The 22,554-nt window shown below is 36.9% G+C and overlaps 8 protein-coding genes and 2 long non-coding RNA genes across 11 annotated transcripts; 3 read left to right on the top strand and 7 right to left on the bottom strand.

Annotated features, from left to right (window-relative positions):
* Positions 1–1,339: 1,339 nt before the first annotated feature.
* Positions 1,340–2,464, top strand: PUB8 (plant U-box 8; the record flags this gene model as incomplete). Its single annotated transcript, NM_118255.1, has 1 exon — positions 1,340–2,464. One exon carries the CDS (start codon positions 1,340–1,342, stop codon positions 2,462–2,464), a length of 1,125 nt encoding a protein of 374 aa, NP_193866.1.
* Positions 2,465–3,782: 1,318 nt separating this feature from the next.
* B70 (basic helix-loop-helix (bHLH) DNA-binding superfamily protein) lies at positions 3,783–5,649 on the bottom strand. Its single transcript, NM_118254.4, has 7 exons — positions 5,293–5,649; positions 4,978–5,197; positions 4,791–4,889; positions 4,590–4,655; positions 4,389–4,454; positions 4,235–4,291; positions 3,783–4,125 (listed from the first exon to the last, which is right to left on the bottom strand). The coding sequence occupies exons 1-7, from the start codon at positions 5,541–5,543 to the stop codon at positions 3,979–3,981; spliced, it is 906 nt and encodes a 301-aa protein (NP_193865.2). The 5' UTR covers positions 5,544–5,649; the 3' UTR covers positions 3,783–3,978.
* A 2,263-nt stretch (positions 5,650–7,912) lies between these two features.
* On the bottom strand, positions 7,913–8,685 carry DYT1 (basic helix-loop-helix (bHLH) DNA-binding superfamily protein; the record flags this gene model as incomplete). The annotated part of the gene is made up of 3 exons (NM_118253.1): positions 7,913–8,158; positions 8,234–8,431; positions 8,506–8,685. 3 exons carry the CDS (start codon positions 8,683–8,685, stop codon positions 7,913–7,915), a joined length of 624 nt encoding a protein of 207 aa, NP_193864.1.
* A 162-nt stretch (positions 8,686–8,847) lies between these two features.
* SBT3.12 (subtilase 3.12) lies at positions 8,848–12,735 on the bottom strand. Its single transcript, NM_118252.6, is given in 8 exon segments — positions 8,848–9,510; positions 9,605–9,797; positions 9,898–10,012; positions 10,115–10,395; positions 10,482–11,299; positions 11,416–11,513; positions 11,604–11,695; positions 11,811–12,735. Coding segments are annotated over 7 exon segments (2,085 nt in total). The 5' UTR covers positions 11,627–11,695; positions 11,811–12,735; the 3' UTR covers positions 8,848–8,953.
* Positions 12,736–12,888: 153 nt separating this feature from the next.
* Positions 12,889–16,644, bottom strand: AT4G21323 (Subtilase family protein). Its single transcript, NM_118251.2, has 9 exons — positions 15,877–16,644; positions 15,699–15,790; positions 15,507–15,604; positions 15,241–15,402; positions 14,495–15,156; positions 14,114–14,397; positions 13,913–14,027; positions 13,632–13,818; positions 12,889–13,549 (listed from the first exon to the last, which is right to left on the bottom strand). Exons 1-9 carry the CDS (start codon positions 16,111–16,113, stop codon positions 12,975–12,977), a joined length of 2,412 nt encoding a protein of 803 aa, NP_567624.1. The 5' UTR covers positions 16,114–16,644; the 3' UTR covers positions 12,889–12,974.
* Positions 16,532–18,245, bottom strand: HSA32 (Aldolase-type TIM barrel family protein). Its single transcript, NM_118250.5, has 5 exons — positions 17,990–18,245; positions 17,691–17,882; positions 17,396–17,603; positions 17,082–17,305; positions 16,532–16,985 (listed from the first exon to the last, which is right to left on the bottom strand). Exons 1-5 carry the CDS (start codon positions 18,113–18,115, stop codon positions 16,875–16,877), a joined length of 861 nt encoding a protein of 286 aa, NP_567623.2. The 5' UTR covers positions 18,116–18,245; the 3' UTR covers positions 16,532–16,874.
* Positions 18,246–18,521: 276 nt separating this feature from the next.
* Positions 18,522–19,559, top strand: AT4G21310 (transmembrane protein, putative (DUF1218); the record flags this gene model as incomplete). Of its 2 annotated transcripts, NM_118249.8 has the most annotated exons (3): positions 18,522–18,918; positions 18,986–19,191; positions 19,272–19,559. In NM_118249.8, the coding sequence occupies exons 1-3, from the start codon at positions 18,820–18,822 to the stop codon at positions 19,471–19,473; spliced, it is 507 nt and encodes a 168-aa protein (NP_193862.1). In that variant the 5' UTR covers positions 18,522–18,819. The 2 variants fall into 2 exon arrangements, with proteins under 2 accessions (NP_193862.1, NP_001328505.1); NM_001341477.1 differs by having other exon boundaries at positions 18,522–19,191; positions 19,272–19,473.
* On the bottom strand, positions 18,761–19,218 carry AT4G06995. Its single transcript, NR_142073.1, has one exon. It is a non-coding gene; the product is annotated as an other RNA (long non-coding RNA).
* AT4G21300 (Tetratricopeptide repeat (TPR)-like superfamily protein) lies at positions 19,555–22,289 on the bottom strand (the record flags this gene model as incomplete). Its single annotated transcript, NM_118248.2, has 1 exon — positions 19,555–22,289. The coding sequence occupies exon 1, from the start codon at positions 22,126–22,128 to the stop codon at positions 19,555–19,557; it is 2,574 nt and encodes an 857-aa protein (NP_193861.1). The 5' UTR covers positions 22,129–22,289.
* AT4G06990 lies at positions 19,930–20,152 on the top strand. The gene has a single exon (NR_142072.1). It is a non-coding gene; the product is annotated as an other RNA (long non-coding RNA).
* Positions 22,290–22,554: the final 265 nt, after the last annotated feature.

The following is a 22,554-nucleotide window of genomic DNA, read 5'->3' as shown; positions in this document are numbered from 1 at the left end:
TTAACCAATATATTTCAATCCTTGTATAGTTACGTAGGGGTTTGTTAAACTAAGACAAATTGCAATTCTTTTCTCCAATTATAATATTTGACATTTGTTATAGCTTGCCTTTGTTATAACCAAAAATAATTCGTCTACTATGTTTCTTTATTAGAAAATTTTACTTTTAGCCCAAGTTTTTTTTTTGTTTTAAGCCCAAGTTAAATAACAGTATAGAAAATCTACGTATAAGACTCGAAGGAGAAAATAATTTTTAATGCCACATTATTAGAGGAAAAATTTGACTAAAAAAAATAGTTAGACTATAATGTATAGTGTTTTTAATCAAGGATCAATATTGCGTACCTTGAGAATATATTTTTGTTGTTGTTCAACTAACGTTTAATATATTTTTGATTTTTAAAAAATATATATCCGTATCACAAAGGGAGTGAATCCATGGCACAAAGGAATGTACCACTAGATCACCACCCTTTTGGTGCGTACCTGGAAACAAACTGATTTAAAGGGAAGAGCATAATAACACAGAAATTTATAAGCAAACACATAAAAATATGTTTATGTGGTATGATGCAAGCTGTGTTTATCACATTATATACACACCCAACAAAAAAAAAAAAAAAAAAAAAACCAATTACGCATAAAAACATGAAAATTGTGTGTTTGTGTTTACGTGTAAAATACAGACAAAATTAAACATTTAATGCATGTACGCAGTTGCAGCGGAGAAAATTATCAATTTAATATTAACTTTAGACAAGATATATATTGACAATTTGAAACAACAATTTTGATCATTGCTATGAAATACATATATATGGTCGTTGATTTTGTTAAGAACTGATGTTTACATATTTAAACTGAATTTTAAATTTATGTTTTGACCCCAATCAATATCATTTTCTAATCCGCCATTGCATATTTGCATGTACGTCTAACGACGGGTAATTACGTAAACATATTAAAGTTTTTACTTTCTGTGGTATCAATGTGTGACATACCCAAAATTCTTGACGGAAGATAAAAAAGTCCTTTCAAATTCTAGGACAGTAAATATCATCTGTACCCAAAATACCCTTACCCGGACATCCACGAAACAAAAGGGGCAACTTCGTCATCTCAAACGGTAGCCATTGCTGCAAAAAGGTTCACCGTCCACGAGCCCCTCTCTCTCTCTCTCTCTGTTTTAATTTCTAAGACGGAGAAAAGCAAGCGTCTTTTTTCCGGGTTCTCTGCTCTGTTCCTGCAAGAATCTTGTAAACCCTTCTCTCACTCTTTCTCTCTCAGTCTCAATCTTATCTCTTTCTCATTCAAAACCTCGAAAGAGCTAAAAGTGTAGATGGCCTTTGATTTACCAAACGATTTCAGATGCCCGATCTCCCTTGAGATCATGTCCGACCCAGTTATCCTCCAATCGGGTCATACTTTCGATCGGGTCTCTATCCAACAATGGATTGACTCCGGCAATCGAACTTGTCCAATCACCAAGCTACCCTTATCAGAAACCCCTTATCTGATTCCCAATCACGCACTTCGTAGCTTAATTTTAAACTTCGCCCATGTGAGTCTTAAGGAATCATCACGTCCTCGAACTCAACAAGAACACTCTCACTCTCAATCCCAAGCTTTAATCTCCACTCTCGTCTCTCAATCGTCGTCTAATGCATCAAAGCTCGAGTCTTTGACTCGACTCGTCCGACTCACGAAGCGAGACTCGTCAATCAGGAGGAAAGTTACTGAGTCAGGAGCAGTTCGTGCGGCTCTGGATTGTGTTGACTCTTGTAATCAGGTTTTACAAGAAAAGTCTCTGTCTTTGCTTTTGAATCTTAGTTTAGAAGATGATAACAAAGTTGGTTTAGTCGCTGATGGAGTGATAAGACGGATTGTTACTGTTTTACGAGTCGGGTCACCGGATTGTAAAGCGATTGCTGCTACTCTGTTAACGAGTTTAGCTGTTGTTGAAGTGAATAAAGCTACTATTGGATCATATCCTGATGCAATCTCTGCTCTTGTTTCTCTTCTCCGGGTAGGGAATGATAGGGAGAGAAAGGAATCAGCTACGGCTCTTTACGCTCTTTGCTCGTTTCCCGATAATCGGAAACGGGTTGTGGATTGTGGGTCGGTGCCTATTTTGGTTGAAGCTGCTGATTCAGGGTTAGAGAGAGCAGTGGAAGTGTTGGGACTTTTGGTTAAGTGTAGAGGAGGAAGAGAAGAGATGAGTAAAGTAAGTGGTTTTGTTGAGGTTTTGGTTAACGTTTTGAGGAATGGGAATTTGAAAGGGATTCAGTATTCTCTGTTTATCCTCAATTGCTTGTGTTGTTGTAGCGGAGAGATAGTTGATGAGGTTAAGAGAGAAGGTGTTGTAGAGATATGCTTTGGTTTTGAGGATAATGAGAGTGAGAAAATCAGAAGGAATGCTACTATCTTAGTTCATACTTTACTTGGGATTCCAATGAGTTCATGATTTTGGGAGTGTGAGGAAATGGATGTTGAAAGGATCGGGGCTTTGTCTTCGGTGGCGGTTTTGGTGTTGATAGTTGTTGTGGTTTTGTTTATCTGGTCTGGATATGGAGGTAAGTGTGGGTGATCTCTGTGTTGGATTTTCGACTTGTAGTGTTCATGTACAAAAGAAAGGAAGAACAAAACAAAGACTTACGTTTTCAACAAAGCAAAATGCAAATGCTTTTTTTTTGTTTTCTCTGTACATTATAGTAATAAAAGGATCATACATAATAGTTTTCTTCAAGTGTTTCAAAATGTTCATCATCAAGAGAATTGTAATCTTTACATTTCCAAAGCATTTAATTAATCCCTTCTCTGTTGAATCTTAACCCTTTGTTACAAGTGTTCTTGTCCGCGAAATCATCTCAAATCGTCAAGCCTAACATTTTCTCCCATGCTTTTACATGAAAAGCCATTAGTAATAGCATTTTATTTATACTGTTTGCTAGTTGAATCACATTCAGAAATAATTTGAGAATTTTGATTGATCAATTTGGTTGAAGCATTCATGGCTAGAAGAAAATAATATTCCGGATCTTTCTTTTGCTTTATTCTCCAAAGAAATGTGATGATTCCATAAGACAAACCTGTCTTTTTTACTACAATAGTCACTGGGACAAACCAGTAACTGTACTTTATGATTCCATGTCTACTCGATTTAGGTTTTTGTTTTCAATTCAGTTGTGGCGTGCTCGTACCAAAAGCACATGGTCTCTGTTGAATTCTCTCCACAATGATTTAATGTTCCTTCACAAAAAGATGGGTTATTTGTTTTTTTTTTAACACTCGTGCTCTTTTTTTTATAGAAAACAGTGCTGAAATATCACTGCTTTATGTTTCTTATTCAATCATATGCCTTGATTTGAGGACACACAAACAAAACAAGACAGAGTCGTGTGTAGCCTTTGAGTACTATGAAAAGAGCTGCTTTATTAAAGTGATTGTTTTTCTAATTAAAGATCTCCTTAATGGAGATATTAATTACCTAATTTATAGTTGACAAAAAATCATCTAATTTGTCTTCCTAATCCTTTTTAAAAATCCACAATATTCTATATACCTTTATAAGATTCTGACTGTGACTGGTATTATTACAGAGTGTGGAAATTAAATAATGTGTAGTGGAATCACGATATTGTGAGAATAAATCATTAAATTAAGACCAATTTTTTTAAAAATTTTTTGTCTTTAATATGACAGAATAAGTGGTTTACCAAAAAATAAAAAAATAACAGAAAAAGTGAACATACTCAATAAAATAGTATTGATTGATAAAACAGCAAAAAAAGAAACACAAATTATCTAATCTTTCGGCCATTCCACGAAGTAGGCTCTAAATTTGTAGGAAGTAATGGAACGAGACATCACATTTTATACACAAATTAACACCAGACTTTACAGTTCTTAGAACAAAACTAATCTATGAGTTTTCATGTGTAATGTACTAATGTTACATTTTTGATTCAGTATAAGAGTCTAATTCCACAAACTAGATGTGTCCAAATGCTGCGGAGGAGTGGAGAAAGTACTTGAGATCGGCATCAGACAAAGACCGCGGCTTCGAAGATCTTGTCTTGGACTACAATTTTGATTATGAGTATTATTGCTTGATTTGTCTGACCACTAGAAATTGAAAGAATCTTATTAATGATCATAAGCAAAAGAACAAAAATCAAACTACTTAATTGATTTTAGATTATAGAGTTGTTTAACCGTTAACTAAGTTAAGTACCTGCTTCTGTTCACCAGATCCTATAGAGTTCAGGTGTGGACTAGTAGAGACCTTTTCCTATTTAAATGATTATAAAAAGAATAAATATAACAGTTAACTAAAACCAACAATTAATTAGTAGTAGTATTTCATATTTGAGAGATTATCAACTTACAGTGATTTGTTCTTGTAGAAACTTGATGTAATCTATAGCATCATGGAGGACAGAAGCAGTGTCTGTCTGTAAAAATCATCACAAAATAATAATAAATAAATTTGAAAACAGAAGTAGCTAAAAAAATTTCGTAATTATGTATGGATAATATATAGTAGAGATATCAATATAACAGATCATGAATTCATGATGAACACAAACCTTGCCAAAGGGTGAAACTAACTGTTGAAGCGCGGTAATTCGATCTCCGAGTTTCTCTTTACGAACCTTATCAATCAAAATAGTTTTTGGAAAAATATCAGCAATAGTTTGTGCATGGGTATGTGTTTCTTAGCATAACTAACTTTTTTTAGTGATAAATGACAATCCTTGAAAACTGTAGTAAGATCATTTGTTACTAACTTTGAAGCTCGGAAAATGAGATGGTGTCTCAAGTCTTGGCCTTTTTAATGGCTGTGATGACTCAATATCTTCGAGTTCTCCACTTTTCTCACTTGCTCTCTAAAAATAATTGGTCACAATGTCAAAATCTACAGAAATATTGTAAAATATCTCTATTAAAAGAAACTAATTAAATAGATTTGCCCACCTTGCATGTAGTCAGACTCTTGCAAGCTTGCATGTCTTCCTTGGGTTTTTGGTGATCAAATACTGATATCATTCTTGATTCGTTCGGGAAAACGTCATCAAAGAAGTGAAAGCTTTCGAATAGTTCTGGTTTGGGACAGTTAGGAACCAATAATTGCTCACTAGAATCAAACAATCCTTCTAGAAAACTATTTATCTGATTGTATCGTTCTTCTTCATGGCTGGTAAAAAAGAGAAAAGAAAAAGAATGTCAGGATTCAGGAACAAAGATCATGATTTTACGTTATACGTCACGTAAGATGATAAATGGACTTACATGTTAGATGGACTCGAAACGTAGATTTGTGATGTGGTATCAAGATTTGCATTGCCTAAGAATGTGGAAGTACTAAGGTAGTTCTCGTTGTAAGTTTTGGCATCAAGGGTATCAATGTTTTGCCATTCAATCTCACCAAAATCGACAACAATCTCCGCGGAACGTGGCAGAGAACAGCCTGAGAACATGCCGTTGGAGGAGCTCCACCATGTTCCGGTACAAACTCCCGTAGTGTCGAATTCTTCTGTCATGTTTTGTTGGTTACGTAGACAATGGTTTAGTTTGTGTAGACTTATTTCTTCGTAAGTGTCAGAGTTTGCATGAGACAGTAATGATGTTGATGATGGGGATTGTATTTATATGTAGCGATGAGGTTTAAGTCAACTAACAAAGTTATAATATTTGTTAAAAAAAAGTTTTGTACAAGAGTTTTATATGTTATTGGTACTTCCCTAATTAATCTATTAATTATTTAGATAATGTATGTTTATCAGAGTAGTCGATAGGAAGTTAGGTCAAGCAAATTAAGTAATTAAAAGATGACAAATTTTTTTTACCAACGTACGTACAATGTAAAGTTTAGTTTTGATTTTGGTTAATCAAATAAAAACTTTGATGTACATGTGAGTTTGTGAGTTGTGACCCTATCTTCTCAAACATTGTAAAACAGAGTTAATTTCTTACTATCATCATAATTACTACTTTTCTTACTCTTTGATATGGGATGGTAATACTAAAATGTTTGATATATGTTGAAGTATATATATTTATTTATTTATTTTTATGTGTTGAACGCAGTTGAAGTATTAACTTGTCAAGGGGAAAAAAGTAATAAAATTTTAGTTAAACAAATAATGTGAATATATTTTTAATTAAGTCATCGTACGGATATGGTATTTATTTTACTTGCAAATTGTATATTTGTATAGCAATGCATATTTATTAACTACTGTTTTGGGGGTTTACTGATTCAAATAATTAAAAACAAAAATGACGTCACAGTTATATATGTCAATATAGAAAGAATATGTTTGTCGTCCAAAAAATAATCTCATTTTTGGGATGGTCGATGAATACGTACAAGGAAAAGAAAGTCAGCGTTACCAAATCCATCGCAAAAGGGTAGTTGTTGGCTGGCCTCGTTTTGATCTATACGACTCCGGACGTCTTTTGTTTGTACACAGTTACGTGCGCATATCTGACCTACGTGTCGACTCTTTAAAAAAAAATGTAAAAACTTCAAACAAATATGGATTTACATTGTAAACAAATTTTTTTTGAAATATATGGATTTAGATCAATCTTGCTCTTTGGAGAAAATAGCTTATTGGTTTTGCTTCAAGCCTCTCCAAATGATATCATAACTTATAGGAATTAGGATTACACTTAATTGAGTTTCATTGTGCTTTATATATGGATATGACAACAAAAAGAGAGTTATCGAAATAAGTTTTTTTTCCCTAATTGAACAGAAAATATAAATTAATACAACTATTTGAAAAGAAGTAGTTAATAAGACGTATACCATATATGCATTCACCAAAGAATGAAGACTTTCTTTAATTATAATTTTTGTTTTGTAATGGACATGATTAAAATATATATTTTTACTTTCTGAAATTTATTAAAATGAATTGTTGATATTCGGATATAATCACTAACAAACAACTGTATAAATGTATAAATGGATTAAGTCAGACCGTCCCCTCCAATCCATTTGGGTTATTTTAGGTTTGATCTTTAAATTTAGAAAGATTCCCAAAATATGTGCTCATGTCATATGGTTTGACTCAGCAAATTATTTTAATATTTTTAGTCAATAGATATATTAAATATTTGTAGACTTCGAGTGACTTAGGTTACAGTACACCAACTTCAATAAGAAGAATTTAACCAAGTAAATTATTAATTAATCAACCTTCACTGGTTTTTCTGTTTATATACAATTTAACTTGTTTTCATACGATTTGAGTTCAATAGAATTTTAAGACCAACATTCTTAAGACTATATAGAGATTGTTGATTTGATTCATTTGACATGAGGAAACGGTCCATCGTTTTATTTCATTGAGAGTGGAAACTATAAATTATTTTATATTGTTAATCAAATATGTCGTGGAGTAGGGAAAGTCAGAGATGATAAAGGTATATTATTATTTTTATAAAAAAATAGTTAATAGGTTAGGAAAATGTCTTTTGATTTTGGCTCTATTGAATAGTTTTGATATTTGAATAAAAAAACTTAGGTTTCTACCAACTTCCAACCTTACACAAATGAACATCACTATTCACTACTCACCATTTGGATGGTTGAAATTAAATGGGCTCAACTTGAGAATGGCCCATTTAAGAGCTAATTCATTCTAAGCCCATTTTAAAAAGAAACCCCCATTGCTCGGATCCTAGAGATAATATCTAGTGTTTTCTTTCTTTGACCTCAAACAGAGGATCATGAACATTTTGCAGCAACATATATGAAGACAAGAAGAAGCTCATTGGCTTGTAACACAAACTCTTTTTCATCTGAATCATATCATATTTAAAATGGAACAACAATGTAATAAAAACCAATGGAAATGTTATTAGATCAAGAAATTTCCAAGATGTATATAATTAATACTTATGGATTGCTTCTCATAACTTCCAAAAGAAAATCTTTTGTCTGTTCAACATCACAGAGTTCCTGTGTCTGAACAGAGGCACTAATAAGAATTGCTCCATTTGAAGTTGTTAGACTAATATCGATAATCTCGAATCCGAGAAATCTCATAACCTCCATGAATTTAGTAAAGATCCCATCTCTCTTCTCTGTTATGATCTTTAACCAAAACTTCCTCTCCCCAATCTTACACAATTGCACATTCTCCTGTCCCAAAAATAAAAAATCATCAAGAAAGATAAAGAAAATGAATCAAAAATCGATTAGAGAAATTTTAAAAACCTCGATTCCGAGTTTCTTCATCTCTTCGTTAAGATCACTAGTTTCAACTTCAGGTTTTATCATTGGATCCGTTTGTTCTTCATCAATCTCAGGAGGAGCTTCTTCCATTTCATGAAATGTCTCTAAGAGATTCTTAACATTGTTTTGAAGCTCTCCTATGTAAGTAATCGCATCTTCAACAATACTTGCTTTAGTCATCTGAAAACGAAACAAAAACAACAACAATCATCACCAAAATACCCATAAAATAATAATCGAGATTTGGGACTTACGTTGGTGACAATGGGGACATGAGATCGCAGAGCCATAAGCCGACAATGAAGCTTCTCTCTTCTACGTCTCTCTGCTTCAAGATTTGGAGATTTGAAGTTTTCATCTTCTTCCTTCTCTTTTGTTACTTGTTTCCTACGGCTCATCCTCACTGGTTCTTGAAATCTGCTTCCTCCACCCATTTATTTCTTCTTCTTTGATAATTTTTCAGACAAAAGTGTTTATATTCTTATTTATGTAATGGTGGTAAAAGACATGAGTTATATAGTTGCTTCTCATGTAGATAGAAGTCTGTTAGTGGAGAGAGAATAAAAGAGAGAATCTTAGTCTCAGTTTGTTATTAAGTGAATGTGATTTCAGTTAGAGTCAAATACAGAGACTAAAATAACAATTTTTGTTTTCATTATAGAGAGAAAAAACAATTTATGACGAATTGAGGAATCTTCTTATTCAAGGGTTCAAAACACGAATCCTTACAGACAAAGGAATGGTAACATTTCGAGTCCCATCAGTCCAAGTGAAACTACCAAAGAAAAAACCAGTGTTACTCTTATGACTCGACGAAACCCTAACTTTAAACCCAAGTTTCTTCGTGTTCGAACAGAACACTAGAGTCTCTGGTTCAACAACAATCTCCACACCTCGCGGAGGCTCGACCACGGCTCTGTAAACTGAGTCCACAGGTCCAACGTTAGTCACCGTTCTTGTGACGGTCACTTCTTCTTCAAGGTCGGGAATCGTGATGGCGGGATAGTTAAGATCGAGGATAGACGGTAATGGAGACGAGCATTTTGTGGGTTTTCCCGTGATTATAGTGATTGATGTATCGTTGTAACCAGTGGCGCAGAAATAGTGAATGTAATCGTCGATGTTCATGTCATAAACTAGTCCTGGATCTTTGGCTCTTTCCGCGTTCACGAGTCCTGCACCGTAGTCAAATGGATCAGCCAGTTTCCGTGGTTCTCCCTCCGCAAAGATTGGTTCCCCGGATGGATCAGTCTTCCATGCTATAATAACAAGAGAAGAAACTCTGGTAAGATTAAATTAACGAATGGTGGTTTTCTGGTGAGGAGAAGAAAGTGGTTTTCCATTTTCAAGAACCTGTAGTCATAATAGCAGATTTTAGCGCAGCAGGAGACCAGTCAGGGTGTAAAGCTTTGAGTAGTACGACGAGCCCCGCAACAACGGGAGTGGCATAGGATGTCCCTGTGCCTAGAAAATAACCGCCGAAAGAATCGGGGTAGGCTTGAGATGTAGCTCCTAAAATCGTCACACCAGGGGCTGCTATATCAGGCTGCATCATTTATAAACCCAAAGAAATTTCCATCATTAACAGGTGATCCTTAAATTGGAAACGACAGACAAGATTTTGAAACACTGTTTAGGGAAAGAACCTTGAGAATGGCAGGAGAGAGTCCATTAGGCCCTCTAGATGAGAATCCGCAAACTTGAGTCGCAATAGGACGTCCTACGAGCGTTTTACCAGTACTAATTTTAATCGTGGGAGAACTGAAGAGACCGCAAGCCATAAGAAGATGATCAGTTTTACATACTCTATGTGACTCGGAAGGATGATCAATCACAAAAAATATAAAATAAAGGATAGTATACCTTGACGAGCGGATGTATCGTAGAATCTTAGCTCCGACTTCATAGTCTACGTAGATGAATGGTTGATTATAGACAATATCACTTTGATAATCACCACTTCGTGCCACGATCAGCCCCGCCGCCTTGTTGATAGTTGTAGTCGCCAATGCGCTTGCCATTTCCCAATCTTCTTTCACAAACGTCAGGACAACTTTTCCCAGCATGCTAGAGGTGTCGGTTTTATAGTGTTCAATGTAAACTAAACCAGCAGATACTTCCTTACCTGTATATTGAGCTTGACCCTGAAACAGTTTTTAAGGGAAAAGAGTAAGTTTCCAAGACTAGTGAAACCCGATGGTGAAAAGACCTGAAAAAACATTTCACATACAATTATGGTAATGTTATTTCCAAAAGTCATGTCTGCATAAAAGGTACGGTCTATGTTAGTTGCAGCGACTGTGAGCATCCATGGGAATACATTAGCCACAGTGTAAGCTTCGGGGCCTGTATTAGAGGCACCAGCTATAACCGGAATGCCCTTCATCACCGCATGGAATGATCCAAGCTCCAAATCTCCCGTAATAGAGTCAATTGGGCGAAAAGGAGCCGCAGAGGCGAGAGAAATCGACAATACATCAACGCCATCGTTTATGGCCTCATCAAATGCCTTGACCATAGTCGCAGTGGATGACATCAAAAGTGCTCTATCCCAGACAATTTTGTACATAGCTATACGAGCCTTTGGAGCAGCGCCTCTCATGACACCAGGTGCAAGGCCACCATATGACACGTTAGGCACAAATGAAGAGGCTGCAATTGAAGAGACCATCGTCCCATGTCCTCTATAACCTCTAGGGGACATAAAGTCCTCCTCGCTGATTCCAGAATTGTTCTCATCAAAGCCATCAGTGAAGTACTTTGCTCCTACTAACTTCTTGTTGCAATGCTTTGCTGGGTCAAAATCCTCTCCGGCTACACACTTCCCTTTCCAATGTTTCGGTATTGGTTCAAGCCCTTCGTCATTATAAGCCGGAGACTCTGGCCATACTCCTGAGTCAAGAAAACCAATGACAAGATCACTTCCCATGTTGCTCTCATGGAGAACTCCTGAGGGAAAACTCGGCGAAAGACCCAAATAATCATAAATCCTCGTGCTCTGCAACTCAACTTTTCGATTTGGTGCGACACTGAAAACATCAGGACGGTCTGGATATAAACATGAAACAAACCCATAGAAAAACCAGAAAATGTGTCAGAAGATGTGTATAACAAGGCTTCACAAGGGCTCTTAATTTACTTGGTTGATATACTAAAAAACAAACCTGAAAGTTGCTTAGCTTGTGAGTCAGTAAGCCTGGCTGCAAACCCGGAAAATCCATGGTGGTAGTTGTAGACGATGGACTCTCGAGCAGCTTCCGCGCTTCATCATCAATACAAAATCATTAGCTCGAAAAACATGAGACATCATCATCAGAAAAGCGAAATCAAGAACTCGGTTTTTGTCATATACCTTTCGAAAACCGATTCCAACATCCTCTGGTGTGATTCAGAGACCAACTCAGAATCATCATGTCGCCTCACGCCTAAATGCACTACATATATCTACCACAATCAGAAACAAAACAAAACACGTTTCATCTATCAGTCACAATTTTGAGCAAACATAACACAACAAGGTCGAAACATAAGAACAAAGACAGAAACCATTTAAACAGACCTTTCTCTCCTCATTGCTGCTTTCTTGAGCAAACACACAAAACCCAACATTTACAATGAACAAGAATCCAATAAAGAGACCAGCTCTGGACCTTCCCTTCACAATTCCCAATATTCTTTGGGAAGAATTGTTTTTTGTTTTCCTCCTTGGTTTAAGCCTTAAAGTTTGGATTTTATGGTGTTGAAAAAACTTACAGAACAACAAATAGACATGAACAGCTTAGCAGGTAGTTAGTTGCTCACAATAGACAATAATCACAAACAACAATTAAAATAATCCAACGAAAAAAAACAAATGTCCAAATAGATTTAAACGAGACAAAATCCATTTTTGACAGAAGACAGTTTTATTATCAGTTTTACAACATGTCCTTCTTCCTGCTAATTTTGGGGCTGTTACTGAAAACAGCTCTTAACCAAAAATTTCATCTCCCGTTACTTTATTTACTTGCATTTGTAAAATCTATTTATGGGATATAAGATTACAATGACATACCGATAGATTAGAAGAACAAAAAAAGATCAATTTTTTTCTTCTAAGAAATCAAATTTGAATGAGTAGAAGGAGCTAGCAACAACAAAATTAGGGTTTAATTTCGAACTATTAACAAGATCTCAAATTAGATACCTCGAAATTTAGGTTACGTTCGCAATTATTTCAATAACAAAAAGGAAAATAGAGAAAAAAGATAGAGAGGAAATAGAGAAGCTTAGGTTAATGATGATCGACGACGAAGACGAATTAGCAACATTTGCAGTAATCTCTTTCGTGTCTTTTCTGGAATTCGATGCTTCTTCATCAATTCGCAGTAACCTTCTTCAATTTTACCTATTTCATCAATTCGCTGTTTTTATTTAGCCATTTTTATTCTTTTCCATATTCGGCCAAGTTTGGATTCTGTTTACAAATCACGTTTTCAATTAACAAAATTCATTTTAATGCATTAATCATGTGCTACTGTTACACGATTCAAAAGCATGCAGAAATAGTAAAACGGTGAATTACATATTGAACTAAAGTCTATATATCTTGTGAGGGACAATATTAGCAACAATAATTGTTAGAAAAAAATTCATAGCGCGGATCCACTAACTGGAGAGTAAATACATGAATGCCGAGAAAACATGAACTTGTTAATCATCGGGGTTTAAACAAATTACAGATTTACAGGAAAAAATTATCGATGAAACGTGTCCTTAGAGAGATTGGAATTGTGACATTGTGAACTTTATCACTCCAAGTCAAACTCCCAAAGTAAAACGCAGTGTTCACTCTATGTGAGCCTGGAGACACAGTTACCGTAAAAGCAAGCTTGTTTCTTGTTTTGTTAAACTTCAACTTCTTTGGCGAAACCACGACATTGAATCCGAATGGAGCCTCTATCACAGGCTTATAAACCGATTTGACACGTCCAACGTTGGTCACAGTTCGGGTCACATTGACTGTTCCCTTGAGGTCTGGGATTGTAATGGACGGTACATTGAGGTCAAGAATCGATGAACTTGAGCTCGGGCACTTGTTATTGACGTTTCCGGTTAGAGCAGAAACCTTCTTGTCTGTGTAAAGAGTTTGAGAACATAAGTAATGTGTGTAATCATTGATGTCCATGTCGTATACAAGACCGGGATCTGTGGCTTTCTCCAGATTCACAAGACCTCCTCCGTAATCGAATGCATCGGCTACCTTATAGTTCCCTCCATCTACAGTCAGACGCTCGCCGTATGGATCAGTTTTCATTGCTGAAAGACATAGAGTTTTACGTTTTAAATGCAGTGTTCTTATTGAGAAAAGAGTTTTAGAGAGACATAAATTAAACCAAACCTGTTGTGACAAGAGCTGATTTGATTACAGCAGGAGACCAATTAGGATGCGATATCTTGAGGAGTGCTACGATTCCTGCAATAACCGGAGTTGCCATTGATGTTCCTGAGTAAACGAATTCTCTGGTGTCTTCGTCTGTTGGTATTCTAGGTGTTAGCAAGGTCAAACCCGGAGCTGCTATATCCGGCTGCATTACAGAGAAAATACAAACAAGTTAGTTGAAGAATAAAACATAGATGATAGATTTAGTGATCCGGAATAAGAGATGAAGGAAACAAAACCTTAAGAATGGCAGGTGAAAATGAACTAGGCCCTCTTGCCGATGACTTTGCGACTTTACTTGCTACACTTTCGCCAATTATTGTCTTGTATGGGCTTATCTTAATTTTCATTGAGCTGCAAGAAAACAGCAATTCAGATTCTCATATGCAAGAAGATGAGATATTAATTTGACCGAGCAAAGTTTGTAAAAGATAAATAACCTCCTAGTTTGGATGTAGGTGTATAGCTCGGATCCAACTTCCATATCCAAGTAGATACAAGGAAAGTTTACGGGACATTCAACTCTACTATCACCCGGATTTCTCACATAAATTAGACCGATACCACCGTTTTTCTGAACAACATCCGGTGTCAGCGGACGAACGGGACCCATCGAGAAGTGCATTATAACTTTACCCTTTGTAATTTGATCAACATTACTATGATCACCAGTACAAATCACATCTGTGAAGCTAATTTCTGGTCCTGTGTACAGACTCTGACCCTGAAAAACAGGTCATGGAAAGGCAACTTTACCATGAATCACAAGCTTTGGATCATTCGAGATTTAAAAGTTAAAATGTATTATATCTTGTATATACCAGATATGTTTTATTGTTTTCGAGTGTGATCAATGTGGAGAAAGACCGGTCAAGGGTAGTCGCAGCCACGGTTAATATCCATGGAGAAACGTTAATAACCGATGAAGAGCGGGATCCTTCGTTACCAGCTGGAGAAACAACAGGAATACCTTTATTCACTGCGTGTAATGCTGGAATTGCGATGTCGATTTCAACATCAAGTGTTTTCAGGGCCGAGCCGCCGACGGAAACCGACAAAACATCAACACCATCGTGAATGGCTTCATCAAAAGCTTTCCAGACATCAGCAACTGAACACATCCCTCCTTCCACATCCCAACATGCTTTATACATAGCTATGTGCGCCTTTGGAGCGCCACCTCTCATGATTGACCCAGAGGAGAGACCAAGCAAAGTCATGTTAGAAACGAAGGAACCAGCTGCCGTGGATGATACTTGAGTCCCGTGGCCATTATGATCTCTAGGAGATAGATATTCTGTAGTACTGTTAATACTTGTTTCCAGATCTGCATTAAGACCATCAATGTAGTATTTAGCTCCAATAAGCTTTTTGTTGCAATCTGCAGGACTGAACTGGTCTGCAGATACACATTGTCCTTTCCAATGTTTTGGTATTGGTCCATATCCATCATCGTCAAAGGAGCCTGATTCTGACCATATACCTGCTCATATAATGTCGGATTTGTTAACGTTCTGCTAAGAAAAGTTGAGAACAAAACAACCTAATAGAGATATTGATATAATACCAGAGTCAATAACACCAATAATAGCACCACTGCCCATGTTGGTCTCATGTAGAAGACTTTTAGAAGAAGTTGGAGTTGAAAATTGGCCTAAGTAATCCCATGTCCGTGTCGTTTGCAACCCAAGTTTTCGGTTTTCCAGAAGAATAATAACTTCAGGATGCTCTAGTAGACAGAAATATAGAAAATAGCTTAGTAAAAATACATTCTAAGTTTTGGAACTTTAAGAACTCATGAGCAAGCGAGAAATATGAGATAAAGAACATTACTCTTCAATTTCTCTGCCTCGGCCGGTTTGAGCTTAGCTGCAAAGCCAGAAAACCCATGGTGATAACTGTAGACCATTGACTTATTGGTTGCTTCTTCGCTGTAACACAAGATTCAAACCAGAAAATTAATGCAGTAACCACCTTAGAAGCAAGTTATACAACCAAAAATATTCAATGCAACTACTCTTTTACCTTCCAAGAACCGATTTCAGGATTTCAAGATGTGATTGAGTCACCAAATTAGGATCATCGTGTTTCCTTTCCCCCAAGTAAAATATATAAACCTATTATTATCAGAAAGATAATGAACCAATGAGCAATTACAACAAAAAATGTTCCTCACATATCTAAAACAGTTAAGAGTACATACCGGGAACTCGGGGACAAATGGTGGGAGAGGTCCAAAATTTATACCAGAGGCATCGTCCATAGCAGTGTCTGGAGGAGCAGCCTCTGGAGACAATGCCAAGTTTGATGCCTGAGGAGGATCGGCCTCGTGGGGTGTTGTTCCAGAGCTTAGCTTTCCATTCATTATAAACACAAAACCAAATGCTATAGCTGCAAAGCACAATCTAAAAGAACTATCCGTTTTCAAAGTTTGAATCATTTTTCAACGAAAGTGTTCGTTCTCAAAAGATTTTCCTTGTTTTATAGATAGATCTCCATTGTTTTTACTTTTTAAGCTAAACTGATTAACAAACTTTGGCTCCAAAAAATGACAGAATAACCAATTAATACACATACTGATTGTATCTTGCAGTAAATAAACGTTGTAACTACTAACAAGCACAAAAATCAACGTACGAAAATAGGTGCTATTGTCATATGACAGTTAGGCACAAGCTATATTTAGAATATAATTATGATGACTATGGTTACAATAGTTGCAAAAAAATATACTGAAATTTCATCATGACACATGTGTTGGGGTAAAATTAGGCCACTGATTATGATTGGTAGGAATTTATGAGTCTTCTCTATTTTCAAAAGATATTACAGAGAGGTTTCTATCAAAATAGTACAAAGCATGGTTACAGAATTGATATCTTGGGTTCATAACTTAAAGGATAATGAACAGCTTATTTTATTGCTCACGTGTTTCAGTGAGTAAAACTCTTAATAATATAAGACATACGAGAACAACCAAGGCTTACGATTATTACTATACTAGGTTGTATCAATTCTGAGAGACTTAACTTAGGAGATGGACCAAGATATTATGTGATCACCGAAAAATCGCATATCACATTATTCTCAAAACATTTGCATTCTTACAGCATCAAAGAAGCACATAACATCAGACACATACGACATAATACATATATAGGAAATTCACACAACACTAGATGTAGTGCGAGAGCTACTACTTTAAAACAAGAAGTAGGAGGAACTGAGAACAGATTGGTGATCTTTACCCAGATGACGACCACGGAGGCACTCGAGATCCATAATCTGAGAATGATCCACATAGAGATTCACCTGAAAAACCAAGACGAAGAGATATGAATCTTGTGAGGGTGACCATTCAAACAGAAGGTTAAAAATAATAGAGAGGACTAGAGTATCAGCAAATACATTTGGACCATAACGTTTGATGAACCACTCAACCAACTTCGCATCAGATGCTTCAAACATAGTCTTCTCTATTCCCAAACGTCCTATGACTTTAGCAATTATGTCTGCTCGAAGGGAATCCGCGTATTTGCAGACATCATCCGCATCTATCATAATAGTGTCTGCCCCGGCTTCTAAACACCGTTCAGCCTTTCTGATCAAGAGATCTATGTCCTCCACAAACTCTGTGAAACAAAGGCATTCTCACAGTAAGCATATAAATCTGAAACTCTCACTGCAAATCCAACAAATAACTCCTAGTTGTTTCTTCTTACCGCTTGACCGAGGTTCTGGAACAACATAGGAACCAAATGCTCTATTCCTACCAGGAATATCAGACTTGTTGAATTTCACAGCAAACATTGGTTTGGCTCTGAGACCACCGTTCTTAATCAAACGTACATATCGTAGAAGAGTTTCCTCAGGAACTTCAAGCAAATTTGCATTCAGCTCAATAGTGTCAAACCCCAACTGCTTACACTCCTGCGCCATAAAACACAATTTAACCTCACAAAAACCTAATTCTTCTCCAATACCAACCATTTCCTATGGAATGTCAAAGATTTTTACCTCCACATAGTCTTTGAAAGCTGAAGGACCACTACGAAGCATATGTTCAGCCCAATCACCAGTGCTAACATAAACACCATGTTCATGAGCCATTTCAATAGCTTGTTTGATGAATGATTTTGGAATCAAACTGTTGGATCCTCCAGAGAACTTTAACCCATCAACAAACTGTCCCATCGATTCAAAAATTTCCTAACAAAACGATTAACCAAATTTGTAAGAGCCTAAATCCGCTAAATGTTCGGTTTAATCTCAAGCAAAATTGTGAATCATAACCGGAATAATTAACGTGTAGGGACCTGAAGAAGGTTCTGGCTGAGAACGGAGTAATGAGGACCTCGCATCTCCGTAACACCGTAACGGCGAGGCTTCTCTGGACGATCTTCGTTCTCCTCGAAACTCTTCCATCTGTAGTAAGCCGCCATTTTCTCTGTTCACTTCTTCTTCTTCTTCTTCTCCTGAGAATTCGAACTCTCGAAGAATCGAACATTTCTCGAAAACTTTTAAGAAGACAAATGTCCAAGTCGAAGAATGGAGCTGCTTCTAGAGAAATATGCCACGTCATGTTCTCGAATTTGTTACTCTTTTGTACGTAGCCACGTCATTATCATCAACGAGACGGGATTTAGGATAAGTCTCTGTAAAGGCCCACTTAAATTTATTGGGCCAGAGCGACTGGAAAACGAAATTTTTGTCTTCAACAGCGATTCAAAACGCAAACGTCCTCTTCTTTGCTTGGCTGCTCTGTCAAGAATCGAATATTGAAAAGGTTTTATTATTAAACATGGAATGGAAGAGAGGAATAAAGAAAACAAATCTTTTCGAGGACATTGCACATTACTAATAAACTTCTTCAATTCCTCAGAAACATCAAATATGATTTTATAAAAGTTAAAATTTTCTCATGAAAAAGAGAGGATCACAGCTAAATTTTATTCTCTTAACATGATCTTTAGTACAAATGCAAGAAAAGGAAACTTATGTTGAACTTTATTCTTATTCCATCCAACGAAGAGAGTCTCTCAAAGCTTAAAACTCTAATTGCCTATAAATTACAAGAACAAGTTATTACTTCAACAACAATACTTTCTGCTTCTTTGTTTGCTAGTAAGAACTTGTTTCATCGACAATGGCGAGGAATGTAGGGTTCTTCATCTGCATCTTGATCCTAGCCATGGATGTTTCGGCTGGAATTCTCGGCATTGAAGCCGAAATAGCTCAGAACAAGGTACATTACACAGCCACAAGTCGATAGGAGATGCAGATTTCACTAATTTGTTTATTTTCGGGTGCAGGTGAAGCATTTGAAGATGTGGATATTCGAGTGTAGAGACCCGAGTTACACAGCCTTCAAGTACGGTTTAGCTGCGTGCATCCTTTTGGTGTTAGCCCATGTAACGGCTAATTTTCTTGGTGGGTGTCTCTGTGTTGCCTCAAGACAAGACCTTGAAAAATCCTCTGCCAATAAACAGCTCGCTGTGGCTTCTCTGATATTCACGTGGTAAGTCAAAACACGACATAAACAGAACAACTGTAAATCTACCGAGAGATTTGATTAAGATCCCTTTTTGTTTGTCTCAGGATCATATTGGCGATTGCATTTTCGATGTTGATAGTAGGGACGATGGCAAACTCAAGATCGAGAAAAAACTGTGGGATATCACACCATCGGGTTCTGTCCATAGGAGGGATCCTCTGTTTCGTTCACGGCCTCTTTGCTGTTGCTTATTACATCTCTGCAACTGCTTCAACACGAGAACAGACAAGCGCAGGCCACGCTTGAAAAATTTTCTACCCGTTTTTTCCTTTCTATAAATTTAACCCAATGTTTAAACTTGTCTAAAAGAGATATATACTTGGTTTTCTATACTTTGTCTGGATCTCTCATTTCTTTCTCAATGAATCTTGAAACCGGATATACTTTTCTCGATGACTCTGGGTGCAATGGAAGGTAAGGCTGTGGAATATATCCTTCTAGCCTCAGCTCTCCGAGAAGCGAATTTAGCAAAGAATAGATATGTGAAGACTCGGGATGATTTACATCGCCAGAAACAAACAAATGAGTTCTTTTGTTGATTTCTATCCAACTATAACCAGGAATTTTCTGAACTTCTCTCTCTTTCATTAAACTCCGTACTTTCGTCACACTTTCCCATTCCCTGGCATTAGCATGCGCATTCGAAATCAACACATAGTAACCAGAATTCGAGGGATCCAAATCCATTAACTTGCTTGAAGCAACTTCAGCAAGTTCGACATTCTTGTGAAGCCGACAGGCTCCAAGTAATGTTCCCCAAACTCCTGCATCTGGAGGAAACGGCATGCTCTTAACAGTTTCATAAGCTTCCGTTAACCGACCAGCTCGTCCAAACAGATCCACAACGCAAGCGTAATGCTCCTGCTGCGGTTGGATTCCATAATCCTCAGTCATGGATCTGAAGAAGCGGACTCCTTCATCAACATCTCCAACATGACAACAAGAAGATATTATCTCAAGAAATGTGATTTGATCAGGCCGGATTCCGCTTTTTTCAACCATTTCATGAAATAAACAGAGGGAATCTTTTAGCTTCCCGTGGTTTCCACATGCAGCAATGATGCTATTCCATGAAACAATGTTCTTTTCTTTCATCGTCTTAAACACATTCATGGCAGCTTTCAGGTTTCCACACTTAGCATACATGTCTATCAATGTGCTTTCACTATATACATCCGAAGCAAGTGAATGCTTTATCATGAAACCGTGAATAGCTTTGCCAAAACTTTCTGAAGGTAAGTTTGCACAAGCAGAGAGAGCAGCTGAAATACTAACACAATCATAACAGATTCCTGAAACTCCCATTTGACGGAAAATATCAATAGCCGCACTAGGATTATCGCTCTGGGCACAACGTGTGATCATTGAATTCCACGAAACAATATCCCTCTTGGAGAGTCTCTCAAAAATCTCATAAGCAAGATTCATTCTCCCACACTTAGCATACATGTCGATAACAGCACATCCAATATTGCACCTATTATCGAAACCTTTCTTGATGATGAAACCATGAAGTTCCCTCCCGAGTTTCAATGCCAACAAAATACCAATTACAGGTAAAATAGACACCAGAGTTATCTCATTTGGACTGATTTTTACCTTAACAAGCCACCTAAACATCTCCAGAGAATCAATGTATAAGCCATTATGCAAATAACCAGAGATCATCGCCGTGAACACTACAACATCAACTGAGTTACACTGACTGAAAATATTTTGTGCCATAGAAACACCCCTACACTTAAAATAGGCATCAATAAGAGCACTAGTTAAGAAGATATCCAACGATATGCTATGTCTCATAATATAGCAATGAATTTGCTTACAATACTCAAGGTTTTCAAACTTAGAAACTGATGGAAGCAAACTAGAAAATGTGATAGCATCAGGCAAGACACCTGAAGAAATCATCTCATAGAAAAAGGTTAAGCTTTCTTCCATTAATCCACTCTGAACATATCCAGATATCATGCAATTCCACGTCACAGTATCAGCACGAGACATCATCCGAAACAACTTAGACGCATCATCAAAACGACCACATTTTGAATACATAGATAAAAGTGAGTTTTTGATAGAGCCTTCAAAATCAACCCCAGAAACAACCACTAGACCATGAAGCTGAACTCCGAGATCAATCAACAACTTAGATGCACACACCGATAAAACGCAATCAAAGGTGACAGCATTAGGACTAATCTGATCCATCCTCATTACACTAAACCCTTTTATAACACTATCCAAAGCTCCACACTTTGCATACCCATTAAGCATTACATTCCATATAACACAATCTTTCTGAAGAACTCTATCAAACAATTTACTCGGCACATCGATCTTTCCATACTCAAGATAAGCTTTGATCAAAGAACTCGCCACAAACTCATTACAATCCATCCCAAGAGAAGAAACCGTATCAGAAAGAAAGTCAATCCCTTTAAAATTCTTCAAAGCAACACAAGCTTTAACGAGACAAGGAAACGTAGATACATCAGGACTAACTCCAAAACAGAGCATCTTGAAGTAAAATGCCAAAGCTTGATTCAACAAACCATTTCGAACAAAACTGCTGATAATCGAATTCCATGGCCTGATGCTACTACGCCTTAAATCTAGTCTGTAAAACATTTTACCACAATCTGAAAAGCTACCACACATTGCATACATCCCCAAGATCCTCTCATCGGTATAGCTATCACCGGAAATGCTGTTTACGATTAGAAAGGCGTGAACTTGCTTACCTTGTCGAAGAAGATTTGGGTTAGAGCAAGCTTGTAGAAGTAAACTAAGTCGACGAGGGATAGTTTCTTCGAGAAATCGAGACGAATTTCTCAATGGAAGGGATTTTTTGTACGGAGCGATTGCTGGCGCGAAGCGCTTAGCGACTGAGGAGATACTCATAGTCTTTTTGGTGAAATAGAGAAATGAGAAGCAAACATTCAAAGATTAGTTGATCTCTTCACCGGGGACTCACTAAGTCAGCGAGTTGCCGACGACGGCGACGGAGAAGTAACCGGGAAAATGGCGCGGGGAATTAGGGCAGACGAAGACTACAAACACACGTGCAAAACATAAACATGGGCCTCTTTGAGTATTTAGGCCCAATTTAAGTAAAATCGCTGCCACATCAAACCAAGCTTGGTTTAAGTATTGGTTGTTTTCGGTTAGTCTATTTTCTTTTTGATTCGGTTTTGAACCTTGTTTCACCATGGTGGAGATCTCCAATATAATTTTTTACTTAATTTTCATAATTCGTATTTTATGAGAATGGAATTCAATATAGTGTAGAAGTATTAAAATAAACCAATGAGCTTCCACGAATAGATC

The sequence above is a fragment of the Arabidopsis thaliana genome, chromosome 4, assembly GCF_000001735.4.
Source record: "Arabidopsis thaliana chromosome 4, partial sequence".
NCBI lineage: Eukaryota > Viridiplantae > Streptophyta > Magnoliopsida > Brassicales > Brassicaceae > Arabidopsis > Arabidopsis thaliana.
This window is presented reverse-complemented; position numbering and strand designations above follow the sequence as displayed.

What these genes read in the sequence shown, in the direction of transcription:
- B70 (NM_118254.4), bottom strand. Translation starts at nt 5,543, where the DNA reads ATGACAGAAGAATTCGACACTACGGGAGTTTGTACCGGAACATGGTGG. An exon ending in TAGTTTCACCCTTTGGCAAG is followed by an intron (nt 4,455 to 4,589) that starts GTTTGTGTTCAT and finishes TGATTTTTACAG; the next exon opens with ACAGACACTGCTTCTGTCCT. An exon ending in TTCTACAAGAACAAATCACT is followed by an intron (nt 4,292 to 4,388) that starts GTAAGTTGATAA and finishes TCATTTAAATAG; the next exon opens with GAAAAGGTCTCTACTAGTCC.
- AT4G21323 (NM_118251.2), bottom strand. Translation starts at nt 16,113, where the DNA reads ATGATTCAAACTTTGAAAACGGATAGTTCTTTTAGATTGTGCTTTGCA. An exon ending in TATTGGTGTTATTGACTCTG is followed by an intron (nt 15,157 to 15,240) that starts GTATTATATCAA and finishes TTATATGAGCAG; the next exon opens with GTATATGGTCAGAATCAGGC. An exon ending in TTTCACCTGCCATTCTTAAG is followed by an intron (nt 13,819 to 13,912) that starts GTTTTGTTTCCT and finishes TCTGTAATGCAG; the next exon opens with CCGGATATAGCAGCTCCGGG.
- HSA32 (NM_118250.5), bottom strand. Translation starts at nt 18,115, where the DNA reads ATGGCGGCTTACTACAGATGGAAGAGTTTCGAGGAGAACGAAGATCGT. An exon ending in TCAGCCAGAACCTTCTTCAG is followed by an intron (nt 17,883 to 17,989) that starts GTCCCTACACGT and finishes TCGTTTTGTTAG; the next exon opens with GAAATTTTTGAATCGATGGG. An exon ending in CTTTCAAAGACTATGTGGAG is followed by an intron (nt 17,604 to 17,690) that starts GTAAAAATCTTT and finishes TTTATGGCGCAG; the next exon opens with GAGTGTAAGCAGTTGGGGTT.